This window comes from Exophiala xenobiotica, assembly GCF_000835505.1.
Source record: "Exophiala xenobiotica strain CBS 118157 unplaced genomic scaffold supercont1.5, whole genome shotgun sequence".
Lineage (NCBI taxonomy): Eukaryota > Fungi > Ascomycota > Eurotiomycetes > Chaetothyriales > Herpotrichiellaceae > Exophiala > Exophiala xenobiotica.
In genome coordinates, this window is record NW_013562490.1 from 2,068,454 (window position 1) to 2,080,669 (window position 12,216).

Consider the following 12,216-nt stretch of genomic DNA (forward strand, 5'->3'; position numbering starts at 1 on the left):
TTCGGGTGGCCGATAAGTCTTCTGGCCTAAAGACTTCTTCTTTTCCCCGTTCTGCTTGACTTTCGAACTCTATTGAAGTTTGTTTCCTTCTGTTTCTTTGAGTCTTCAGTATATACTCAGCAATCGTGCGGTGGCACATTTTGTAACGGCACTTTGCTTCCTCTTCCGGCCTTGTGTGTTGTCGTCATGTCCAACAGAGCTTCCAACTCCCAAAATGGCACTTCACAAGAACCTCAAAAAGATGCCAGCCATAATTCCAATAAAAGGAAGGCGTCACCCAACTCCAGCCCACTAAAAGTCTTGAAGACCTCATTGCTACAGCAGAGATCCGGCCCATGAACTTCGACGAAACACCATCGACAAGCGGCTACGCGGATTTCATGCACAAAATTGAGCCCGAGATGCTCGAGAAGTTAGGATTTCCAACAGATGATACCAGAATTCCCAAACACCTCCAGCGCTAGCTGAAGAGTCTGCGAGAGGCGGCAGTGGTGATTCGAAAACGCCATCGACTCAAGGCAACCGTGGATCATCTTCCCGACGGAGCAACCCAAACAACTCTGCCACGGAACACTCAAAGCTGGTCGATAAGTAGGCAAACTCTACCGCTTTGACTGTTAATGATGAGCCTGGAAAACCAAACCTCGAGAAACGATGTACGGAATGCCGGCAATCAAGCAAGCTGGGGACCAAGCCACCAGGTTCCCTATACGTTCATAATCTCTCTCCTTTCTGCGGCGTCCGAGAGGATTGATGAAGTCGCTCTTCACTTTCACTCCTTGTAAAAACTTGTATATTGTGTGGCGCCATATGTAGGGGAAGATCTAGATGGTACAGGGTGAAAAGTAGCTGTTGGAACGGCGTGGCAACTTGAATATAGCGGCATGCTACACTTGCTGAACGAGGCATACTTCATCTTTGATTTTTTGCCGCTGCTTCAATGAAAGGGGCACCTAATCACGGCCTGCTTGTCGCCCAAGTTGGAGATGTGAAAGAGGTCGTGACGTTCTGAAACCATGGTCTGGCCGCAGACGATTGCAGAACAACTCATAATTATTGACAGCATTGGCCAGGAGCTGCTAGGGGTGGTGAACATCCCGTCAAAGCGATCATCCAAATTCTGGTCCAAGGAGGGACTATGTGAGTGCTGAGGACACTAGTCACCTGGTGGGAGAGTTCGTTTGGGTGATTGGCAGACGGGGCATTGTAAAGCAACCGTTGCAGCAGAGGGTTGCAAAGCCGAGAACTCCTTCGACATGGCCAGCGTCTTGTCTTGAAAGCGGCCGAAGTGCAGAGTATAGGACATACGAGAACACGTCCCCGAGGATTGAAAAGCGAACAGTGAGAATGCTAACAATTTTTCACCTGCGATTGATCATGCCTGCAATTTCGTGTGTACTCTGTGGAGGCGGTCATTTTGGTCGTGATTGTCCGAGGAACAGGTTTAGATCATGCTGTGGAAGCTACCGAGCTTATCCACATCGACACTATTATATCTGGCAGGGGGACTCGGGCCACCTTCCCCTTTGGGAAACCCCTCTTCTCATAAATAGCTGCCTACTGCAACTACAGTTTTATTGTCGGGGACGATGACCGTATAAAGGGGCGACTTGATTTCACATGATGTGAGCGTTTGTTCGACGGAGTGAGTTCGGTGTCAGTCGGACACGGTGACAACCTGATTCGTCGTCGGATTTCTAGGCGAAGCCGCTGTTCAGAATCGTATGTTGATATGCCTTATGGTCTCGATGCGCGGGCATCTCTTGATCGTTACATTATGACAACGCACCTATTCTCTCGCCTCTTCACTGATTATTTCAGTGCGTACATGATGGGGGCATTGTTTTGCCACTTCAGGACAATCAGTGTTGCTGACTCGACATGGGCCTAGGTCAAGAGAAGTGGACGACTAGGGGACCGAGTTCGGGACACTTGAGCACCAGTTCCAGAAAATAAAGAGATATCTCATACGTACAAGCGACGACGAGCCTACACGGCCATTCTTGTCTCCCGTGTCCGTGTAGTGACTCGTGTTTCGTTCCTCCGCCGTCCGGCAGGTGGCGCGTCTACAATTAGTCATATTTACCAAGGGATTTCTTCGCCATTGAATGACAAGAATTTCCCAGATGATCCTTCTCTCGTCGCCTTGTCGATTTGCTCGATCATCCCGTTTACCCCATCTTCCACAAATACAGGTGCAGCCGCCATCCCTGCTCCCCTTGCAGCATGATTTCCTAACTACAGTGAACGGTCAGCCTTTCCAGACCCTTTCAGAAAAGGAATACATTGACTGACCTCCGTTTGGAGCCAGCCCGGGTTGAGGGCAAATGCAGTCAGATATGGGTTTTCATAGTGAATCCTACAGCTGACAAAATTGACAGCGGCTTTAGACGCGCCGTAAGCGGTATTCTCCACCGGAAGCTTCACCACCTGGCTAAGACTCCCTGCACCGGATGAGACGACCACGAATCTCGGCGCTGGTGCTGCCTTGAGAAGAGTATCGGTAGCCTGAAATAACAGTAACGGCGCGATAGTGTTGACGACGAAGTGATCGGACATTTCCTTTGCCGGTGTCACTAGGGCCTTTCCAAAGTACTTTGAAACACCGGCATTTGCAATGACAATGTCGAGCTTTGTTAGGCTGTGTTTGGATGTCAGTGTCTCTACAGCCGCTCTCGCATCCGTCTCCGAGGTGCTGTCCAGCTTGACCAGTATTACTTGACTTTCCATACCATGCGGTAATGTCCGGATATTTCTTGACGAAGCGCTGTCTGGGTCACGGAGGCCGGCGACTACAATATGTTTTGGTCTCGCTAGGTACTTGGACACAAGAGCGTTTCCAATTCCTTGGAGTTGAAGTCATTATCTACGAACACTGCAACGCAAGGAAGGGAACTGACCTCTGTTCGCCCCCGTAATGAGAACAACAACCTCGTGCGACATCTTCGCTCAATGAAAAAGGCCCACAATCATATAGCTTAATTCGATTGAGATAAGAGATACAATGACTGGTCAGAAATATAAAGTGAAGATGGGGAGAGTTTCTAGTTTTAGTGGGACAGGTTGAGGGTGAAGTGTGCAGGAGGATGAGATTATTATTATATTGTTATAGACCCTGTTCACGCAATATGCCAGGTCTGGCGGTGATCGGCTCGGAGAAAATTGCCCTTTTCTTTCCCACCTCATCCCCCTGCCTTTCTACTTTTCCATTTCTCCAAACTCCTCCAGAAAGTATACGAAGTATGTAAGCACGAATCTACTGTATCCTCTTGGCGACAACGCCAACGACAACTACGGCCCTCATTGAAGTCTCGAGATGCCCAAACCTCTCTGGCCTGTAGATCTTGAGAGTCGTTCTCGGCGCTATGTCCTACAGCATTTCAAAGGGGCGAATAACGTACTTCACGATATCATTAGAGATCGCGAGCATAAGACAGATGAAGGAGTTATTAATAAAGTTGAGAAACTAGACCGCATGTGATGGCGTTTTACAGTTTCAGCTGATATCTGGGATGCGTCCGTAGTGTCTCGCCATACTTGACAGCTAGCACGATCATGCCCATCAATCCCAAGCTTATGGCTGCTAGAATTGTATTTCCCCAGCCCTGATCTAGCGCGTCGTAGAGTTTTGGCCCGGCCATAGGCAGTAAGGCTCCGCCAATACTGCGAAACCCCGTGTTCGCCGCGGTTACACTGGCGGCGTAGTCGGAAAATGCGTCCACGAGGTACGTGCCTACCGGTGTGAAGACGTTGATCACGCCGAAACCGATCAGAAAAGTGCCGATAAGTGGAACAAACCAAAACACCTGGGATTGCGCCGTCCAGCCGTACAGCAATAGACCGACAGGGACCATGGCACTGCCTGGAAGCATTAGTGGTAAGCGATATTCTGGCTTCATTTCCCCATCTTTGGCGCGACGCTTCAACACCTAGTCAGAAAAGCTGCCAAAGAGGAACAGCCCTGCAAACTGGCCCACACCAAAGCCTAGATACACAAGTCCGACGTCCTTCACAATGCCGTACCGCGTGCTGAAAACCTGCGTCACCGTCGTAAAGAGTAGATAGAGTGTGCCGTACGCCACGGCAGCCAGCAACGATAGATGGTCGTGAAGAGGCCAGCCAGAATGCAGCAGAAAATAAATAATACTTCAATCCAACAACTCGCAGAGCGATCGAGTTGATCACTGGGCAATTATCAATCAGTATAGCTCGAGACGAGCGCTGTCGTCAATCCCTTGCTGCAGGTGGTATACGGAAAGATCTCAACGGTGTAGGTGATCGGAAAGGGTGTCCAGGCGATATCGTAAAAGGAAAAGGAGATGAACACGAAAGCAAGCACTGCATGGCCAGCTTGCTCCTCCCGTGTCTTGATCAAGTAGCTTGTCAAAGCGTAGCGACTGTAAACCATTCATCATTAGAGCTCCTGAAGTCATCAGCTTTGCCACGACTGGGAACATGTCGGGGCTTTTGCCGACACCAGCAGAGCTGCAGAGTGGTACCAGAGATGTGAAATTGAAAAGCAGAAGGTGTTTGGTGTGTTACCAAGGCTTCTGATCTGCCGGAAGCACTTTTTGGCCAGTTCTGGTCCCACCGCATCTTCAGCAGAGGCTTTGGTTCGTTTGAACAATTTGAACATTGTTGCAAACTTTCAGTGGTGATGGAGATATTCTTTGCAAGTGATATCTTTGAGTGCGAGAGCTTATATACAGGTCTTGTGCGTCTGCAAGCATCTTACATGCTTCCGTCACCGGAAACCAATGGTGCAGAGAAAGTTTGATAACCGTCTAAGAGCGCATTTCTTCTTGTGGCCATTTCGCGAACCTCCCGAGGGCGGGCTTGGGGGTCTGGGAGCATTAGACGTCGCTGCTTGCGCCTTTTCAAACTGCTGAGGTGCTGAACCGCACGTGAGGGCTGGAGCTCAGGCTTGACATTACCCGGTATTGGTCTCCAGAATAAATAATGCCATCGGCGTGCTCCCCGCTGCCCGACACTTTACTGATTCCTGCTCCTCTGCCTTACTTGATTGTCCAGTCTCCACGGCCTGTCCTTCTACGGTTGTCGGACTCTCATGCCGTACGAGCCCACCGAAGATGCCGGGAACAGTCCGCTGCTTGGCGAGAGTTCCAAATGGAAACGACCAACATTGCAAGCCAGGGACCAAAACTCAGCGCCCTAGGCAAGATCACGGGGCTTTACAGCTTGCGAGAAATGCCGGGCGCGCAAGACCAGATGCGATGGTGGCCGTCCGCGCTGCGGCTACTGCGCCAAGCATGGCGTTGATTGCGTTTACTCGGAGAGTACGCCTTCGACATCGTAAGAACATTGCCGCTCAGGGACGTTCTGAGCTCTGTCATGTACTGACACTATTCCCTACCAGGTGCTCAATGGTTGGCGGCCAGATTCTGGATGCTATTGGCGAATTGTCTGCTTTGATCCGGCATCAAGATCACCATTGTCACTCGAGTTTTATGTCGATAAATGGTTCGGGTGTTGTTGGTGCTTCGACCGGTGCAACCTGGACCCCTGAGGCGGCAGCACCGTACTCCGATTTCGACAGCGTCAACGGAGTCGGGCTTTCAGCAAGCGAGTACAGCCTCCCTTTCAGCCTCAAGGCCTGGAATCCCTATTGACATGGAGCACCCTATCGTATATTGGCAGTCCAGGTTGTTTATTCGCTACAAAGCACCCTCCGGGCCCGCCCTCGACCAATTTACCAGATACACGGAGTGAGGAGCTGTGCCGTCTAGAGGCAAAGTACATCGAGGGTGTTCACTACAAGAACCCTTTTCTGGATCTGGCGGAGCTGCATCAGACGGTGCTGTACTTGGCGGAGAATGGCCTGGATTGGTCGACACAGACGTGTTTGGTGACCTTAGTGTGTGCCATTGGAGCCATAACTCAACAGTATCAGGACCAACATATGTCACCCGAGAACTATCCAATACCCGGAGCACCACCTATGCTGAGTTCGTCCACTCCGGGTGCATTCGGATCTGAGCCAGATCTTTCCGCTCAGTTCTGGAGCCTTTCTGTAAAGAGACTAGGCTTGACTGTAGGGCAGCCCACGGTACAGGCTGTGCAATGCCTTTGTCTGGCAGGTATCTGGTATATGCAGGAGATGGACCCGATCAGGGAGTGGCAGTACTTCAATCTAGCCGGATCTGCTTGGTATGGTATCACGTTGCTTGACCAGGGAACCGCTAAGGAACCATCACTCAGTGAGAATTCTGGGGCTGCAAGTGTTATGCAAGTACTTTACATTACAATATGGAAGTCCCTGTGCGAGATACGGCTCCAGCTTGACGTGCCAGGGGTGTTTGACAGTATCGGCCTACCATACGATTTCCCCGTGGCTCCTCGCAGCAGCCCCTTGATGGTCACTCCTCGGCTGGTGCCACTGAACGTGGCTGGTACTACTATCTCAGTGAAATCGCGGCTCGGCACCAGATAAATCGCATTGCATTTGAAACATTTCAAATGCGCCTGACAGAATGATCTTCGAACCACTGGAACGAACAACGGCTGACTTTAAAGTTGAGGATGTTATCGCCAATGCTTCTTTAGCTGAGAAGGTCTCGCTCTTAGCCGGTAATATCACAGCTGTCTCATCACGGGAATTTCTAACCGCTAAACGTTTAGCTCCAGGGCTCGATTTCTGGCATACTACACCGCTGCCGCGGCATGGAGTTCCCTCAATACGCCAGAGCGACGGCCCTTGCGAAAGTCTGTACCCCTCGACAAGGACGCAATCACTTTCTGGGACCAGGTGCTAAAGACGTGGGTATGCGAGCAAGGCACATATTGTTCTGATTGGGTCCAGCAGCCAGGACATCAGGCTTATGGGAGAATTGATCGTGCCCAAGACCTGGACATGGTCTGGGCTTTGACAGGTTGCTAGATCAGTAAAGAATTGCAATGACATGCAACTGTATACTCAGGAGTTGGGCTTTGACACATACTTTCTGCACTCGCTGGCCTCTTCCCTTTGTCCGAGGTCCAAAAAGCAACAGGCGCTACTTCTGCGCATACCCAATCACATTTCTCATAATATTCTGTCTTGGCCAAGCCTTCTTGGGAGGCTCCCCGACATGGACTTTATCTTCGCCGCCGATCGACAAGAGAAACACTCAATCTACCTCTGCACTATTTTGGTCTGTTTCGACGATCTCACAGCCTAGAGATGCTATATACCCACGTACCCCTGAGCACACACCATCCTTTCGTGCCATGTTCTAAGATAGGTGAGCCGGGGTTCTAGTCAAAGCATCCCACGCCAGACACGGTTGCTGTCTCAGCCTCGACAACCGGCGTGGCGTGATCATGGAACACACGACTGCGTCTTCTACCCTCCCGCGGGTGGTTCCAGGCACAGCTGCGGGGTTGATAGCCTCAATCGACCCTGAATTGACGTACCTGCTCCCGAATCGGTTCGACGGGGACATCTTCTCTTCTTTTGTGGACGGCACAAAAACTGCCGACAGCACCATCAATGATATTCTTTCCTCAGCTCGGGACAAACCTTTCATCTCATTCGACGACCACTTCCTCTCCTTGCTTGGCTCGAGCCCAAAAATTGAACTGATTGACGAGCGCGAGGAAAACTTCGCAGGTGAGGCAGGCGTCTGGATCCGCGAGCGTAACGAAGTCTGGTACACGACATGGATTGTCGATGGTCCCACCCATGTCGAGATTCTTGATCTCCCTTCACGAACCGTGCGCAAGCTGCAACCGTCGCAGCCTCTGGAGAATCCCAACGGCGGCTATTTCCACGATGGACTCGTCTACTTCACATGTGTGCGGGACGATTCAAGAGGCTGGCCTGGCGGAGTCGTATCTGTTGAGCCTAACACGGGTCATGTCGAAACCGTCCTCAACTCCTACTTTGGTCTCAAGTTCGATACCATTGACGATCTATGTTGGGTCACCAAAGCTGGGACCAACGAGTCCTACATGTTCATCACAGTACTTCCTTTTCCACACCCTGTGTCGAACAATAATATTACTGTTCCTCAAGGTCTTTGGCGATGGGATCCGCGCCAAAAGCTCCTGCTTCCAGCAACTAGCCGCACCGAGTTTCCGGTTGCTAATGGTGTACGCCCGTCCCGCGATCACCGCAGTCTATGGGTCACAGACTTTGGTGGAGAGGAGCGTAGTCGCATCTGGGGTTTACCTGCTAAGCTTGGAGCTCCGGCAGTATATCGCTACGACCTCGACGAGGATATGTGGCCCGTTCGCAAGCGCATCTTCTCCGTGGCTCGAATGCAGGCCCCAGACGGCATTAGGCTTGACGACCGTGGTCGGGTGTGGACAGCAGAGGGTGAGGGCGTGGTAGTACGAAGCGCTGAGGGAAGAGTACTGGGAATCTTCAATGCGCACTTCTTCACACGCGACCCCGTCAAGACAGCCATTGTACAATTCGAGCTAGCGGGCAAAACCCTTGTTATCCTTGGTCAGAATAGGCTCTGGACGATTGAGCTGAACGAGCAGCTTGTGCAGTAGCCGGGGCTGGCGCAGCGTGGAACGCTCAAAGATGCCTGATGGCGTCCACACGATATGATTCGTGCTGCGCTATCAAGGACAGTGTGCAAGGCTGAACAAGTATATTCAGTCAGACAAGGAACGAAACCAACCCAAAGCACACTGGTTACTGGAGTTGTCCAGTACACTTTCAATTATCTCTACGAATATTAAGTAGCAGCAGGACTTCACACGTGCTCACCCTTTGGTTCGCGAGGCTGTGCGAGCTTTTTGTTTCGAAAGAGAATTGGCGTGAATACTGAAACTCCATAGCCAAGGCAGCTTTCCCCAAAGGCTCCAGGGCTATGCTCTACAACTATGTTTCTGCCGAAATGGAAGAGGTCTGGATGCGGCTAAACCCTCATTCACGTGAGATGCAGCCAGTGGAAGTGTGGTTGTAGCGGCGGAAGAGATTGATTAACTAACTAATCTAAGAGGAAAAGTCTGGCCGCTATATGTAGTCACTCGTAACTGAGTGGATAGAGCGAGGAGTACTAGACTAGGCAAGTATCCCGACGCTAATACTACACTTTGTCTTATCAGCGCGAGCTACGGAGTACCTCACTACTCCATGGTAGATAAGGACGATGTTTGGTGCTGGATCCGGCGAGCTGGCTGTTATCTCCCTTCCAAGCGTCGTCCCAGTCGCTCATTTTTGACGTTTCTGCTTATCTCTCTCGTTCATCTGCACTTCCAATGGCACTTAACAGGCGTGGCAGGCTAAAAAGTTCCCCGGAGATGCAGCATTCACTTCGAGTCGCCTTGTTCGTGACGCCATAGCCCTTCTGAAGGCTTTCTGAACCACTGGTCAAATGGCTGTCTCATAATTCCTTCCCACTACGCAGCTTCAGTACTGCTCTGTTGCCAGTCATGGCCGCTGACGATGAACATGCCGACGAGAGGACGCATCTGCTACACCGTGGTAGTAGACTAGGCTCTGTCGCCCGTGATGTAGAGGCCGCATCCGTTGTTTCTTCTCATGTGAGCAAGGAAGAGCAAGCTCTTGGTGAGACGGCGGTTGGGGAGCGTCTTCCCTACAATGACTATACTACCATTGACTGGTTGCATGACCTCGTAAGTCGTTCTGCGCTAAGGCAAGAAATCACTCTAACAAGGTGAAGGTCAAAGACTCCTACCGCCATCGGTCCGTACACAGCAAGAAAGGGCTCCGGCATGTCCTCGTCTCCGCGTTTGACTCGTGCGAAGGATGGATTGCTGCCGCCCTCATAGGCACGCTGACCGCATGTGTGGCTTTCCTCGTCGACGTCGCTGTCGCCACGATCAGCGACTGGAAGACGGGGCACTGCAGGTCGAATCCGTTTGCGAGCAAGGAAAATTGCTGTACTCCTCGATCACCATTGGACACACTGTCGGACCCCGGAGAAACATGCTCGGACTGGATATACTGGACGGACAACTACTGGTCCGGATTTGCAATTTACTTGGCCTTCGCGTTGCTCTTCGGTATCATTAGTGGCACAGTCACTCTCACGACGAAAAGAGCTCTACCAGCAACTGCACCGGGCTCCGGTGACAAAGGACCAGTTCCAAAGAGCGTCGATGAGAGCAATGATACTGCTGCGAAGACTGCACCATCTGGGAAGTCCATGTATATGGCCGCTGGAAGCGGCATACCAGAGATCAAGACCATTCTGTCTGGATTTGTGATCCCACACTTCCTTGACCTGAACGTCCTGATCGTCAAGGCTGTCGGGTCCGTGTTCGCGGTATCCACCGGTATGTGCTTGGGAAAGGAAGGCCCTTTCGTGCACATTTCTACGTGTGTGGCATATCTCGTTGGAGTCCGCTTCCCCAAGTATCGAGAAAATGGCCGCAAACTCCGCGAGATACTTGCCGCTGGGTGCGCTAGTGGCTTGTCAGTTGCATTTGGGGCTCCTATCGGTGGGGTACTCTTTGCATACGAAGAAATTTCCACATATTTCCCGCGGAAGGTTCTCTGGCGTGCGTTCATCTGCTCACTGTTCGCAGCCATGACTCTCAAAGCTCTCAACCCAACCGGCACTGGCAGACTGGTCCTTTTTGAGACCAGCTACGGCACCACATATCAGCCTTACCACTATCCAGTCTTTGTCCTGCTAGGTGTGGCTGGCGGCGTGTTTGGTGGCGCATTCTGCAAGGCCAACTTTCTCTGGTCACGTGGCTTCCGCAAGTACAACATCATCAAGAGCTATCCGGTATTGGAGGTTGCCTTGGTTGTTGTCGCAACGGCCTTGCTACAATATCCCAACCCCCTGACAAGAGAGCCAGGCGATATCATCATCAAAAACCTCTTGGTTGATTGCTCCGATGGCTCACGAACGGACTATGTCTGCGTCCAAGAAGGACAAGCGTCGCCTACACCCAGGTATTTAGGCTGGCTTGTGTACGGCACTATGGTCAAGCTCGTTCTGACCATAATAACATTCGGTATTAAGGTGCCGTCTGGGATCATCATTCCTGCGCTCGATGGAGGAGCGTTCTTTGGAAGATTGATAGGCCAGGTACCCTTCCTGGCAGAGTCAATTTCGCCCGGCATCTTTGCAATGGTTGGCGCTGGAGCTTTTTTGGCTGGCGTTAGTCGCATGACGATATCACTCGCCGTCATCATGTTCGAATTGACCGGAGAGCTAGAGTTCATCCTTCCTAATATGATTGGTATTATGGTTGCTAAATGGACCGCAGACGCACTAGAGCGTGAAGGCGTCTATGACCTCGCGCAGACAGTGCTGGGCCATCCATTCCTCGATCTCGACCATGCCATGAAGTTGGTCCAGAAAGACGCTCACCTGGTTGAGGAGTTGATACCTCCACAACAAACAATGCGGGAGATCACCGTCGATGTCCCTGAGAGCGGCGTTGTCCCTCGTGCGTTAATGAACGAGAAGTTGCTGCAGTTAAGACGTCGAGGACTCATGGACGCCGGTCTTGTTCTTGTTCAGAAAGGTATGCTACAAGGTTATCTGGCCGAGGGAGAACTGGAATTTGGGCTCGAAACTCTTGCTCAGACGTTCTCAGAGGGCTGTCTAGTGCGTCTATTGCCCGTTGCTGCTGGCGCAGGTGTGTTCGCGCATGAACAAGAGCTAGATATGGCCCATTTTGTGGATCGGACGCCGTTGACGATCAACGCTAGAGCCCCAATGGAGTATGCAGTGGAGATGTTTGGCAAGCTGGGACTGAGGCATCTGTGTGTCACCGAAGAAAACACTGGGAGGCTAGTCGGTGTGATTATCAAGAAGAGGTTGGTGGTTTGGCTGGAAGGGTTGAAGCATTAACTGCGCGTCGCTCCCCATTGTTCATACATCTCAGCGACTGGTACAGGTGCAGTCAAGGATGTCTCGTGGGTAGTCTCGTTCTCAAGGACTATCGCTGATTGCTCCGGCGTTTCTCACCCGGTGATGCGAGCTATAGGCTGTTCCACTGTTTGTATGATAGCGCGCATTCGAGTGCATCGCGTCGTACGAGTAGAGGCCGTGCCGCTAGAGGGATCAGGTGGAACAGAATTTGAGGACCAGGATTGTACTCGTAAAAGGCGGGGACATCCACTTTCTGCAGCCTCGACGATCCTGCCACCCAACGCGTAGGTCTTTTGAGCACTAGCAAATTTGGTCTCTCACTTCTCTCCAATCAATTGTGCATAAGGCACAAGCATGGCTTGCTTTTGACGTTGCGACACTTCCAGATCAGCCAGATACAGACTTC

At 51.4% G+C, this 12,216-nt stretch overlaps 5 protein-coding genes across 5 annotated transcripts; 3 read left to right on the plus strand and 2 right to left on the minus strand.

Annotated features, from left to right (window-relative positions):
• Positions 1–2,047: 2,047 nt before the first annotated feature.
• PV05_08533 (uncharacterized protein) lies at positions 2,048–2,943 on the minus strand (the record flags this gene model as incomplete). Its single annotated transcript, XM_013458055.1, has 3 exons — positions 2,048–2,238; positions 2,296–2,846; positions 2,901–2,943. 3 exons carry the CDS (start codon positions 2,941–2,943, stop codon positions 2,083–2,085), a joined length of 750 nt encoding a protein of 249 aa, XP_013313509.1. The 3' UTR covers positions 2,048–2,082.
• A 545-nt stretch (positions 2,944–3,488) lies between these two features.
• PV05_08534 (uncharacterized protein) lies at positions 3,489–3,854 on the minus strand (the record flags this gene model as incomplete). Its single annotated transcript, XM_013458056.1, has 1 exon — positions 3,489–3,854. One exon carries the CDS (start codon positions 3,852–3,854, stop codon positions 3,489–3,491), a length of 366 nt encoding a protein of 121 aa, XP_013313510.1.
• Positions 3,855–5,384: 1,530 nt separating this feature from the next.
• PV05_08535 (uncharacterized protein) lies at positions 5,385–6,451 on the plus strand (the record flags this gene model as incomplete). Its single annotated transcript, XM_013458057.1, has 2 exons — positions 5,385–5,587; positions 5,659–6,451. The coding sequence occupies 2 exons, from the start codon at positions 5,385–5,387 to the stop codon at positions 6,449–6,451; spliced, it is 996 nt and encodes a 331-aa protein (XP_013313511.1).
• A 669-nt stretch (positions 6,452–7,120) lies between these two features.
• PV05_08536 (uncharacterized protein) lies at positions 7,121–8,760 on the plus strand. The gene has a single exon (XM_013458058.1). The coding sequence runs from the start codon at positions 7,321–7,323 to the stop codon at positions 8,497–8,499; it is 1,179 nt and encodes a 392-aa protein (XP_013313512.1). The 5' UTR covers positions 7,121–7,320; the 3' UTR covers positions 8,500–8,760.
• A 342-nt stretch (positions 8,761–9,102) lies between these two features.
• On the plus strand, positions 9,103–11,966 carry PV05_08537 (uncharacterized protein). The gene is made up of 2 exons (XM_013458059.1): positions 9,103–9,591; positions 9,639–11,966. Exons 1-2 carry the CDS (start codon positions 9,388–9,390, stop codon positions 11,787–11,789), a joined length of 2,355 nt encoding a protein of 784 aa, XP_013313513.1. The 5' UTR covers positions 9,103–9,387; the 3' UTR covers positions 11,790–11,966.
• Positions 11,967–12,216: the final 250 nt, after the last annotated feature.

Bases quoted from the DNA above. Each gene is read 5' to 3' on its own strand.
- PV05_08537 (XM_013458059.1), top strand. From the start codon at position 9,388: ATGGCCGCTGACGATGAACATGCCGACGAGAGGACGCATCTGCTACAC. The intron at 9,592-9,638 runs GTAAGTCGTTCT...AACAAGGTGAAG, and splicing joins TTGACTGGTTGCATGACCTC to GTCAAAGACTCCTACCGCCA.
- PV05_08536 (XM_013458058.1), top strand. From the start codon at position 7,321: ATGGAACACACGACTGCGTCTTCTACCCTCCCGCGGGTGGTTCCAGGC.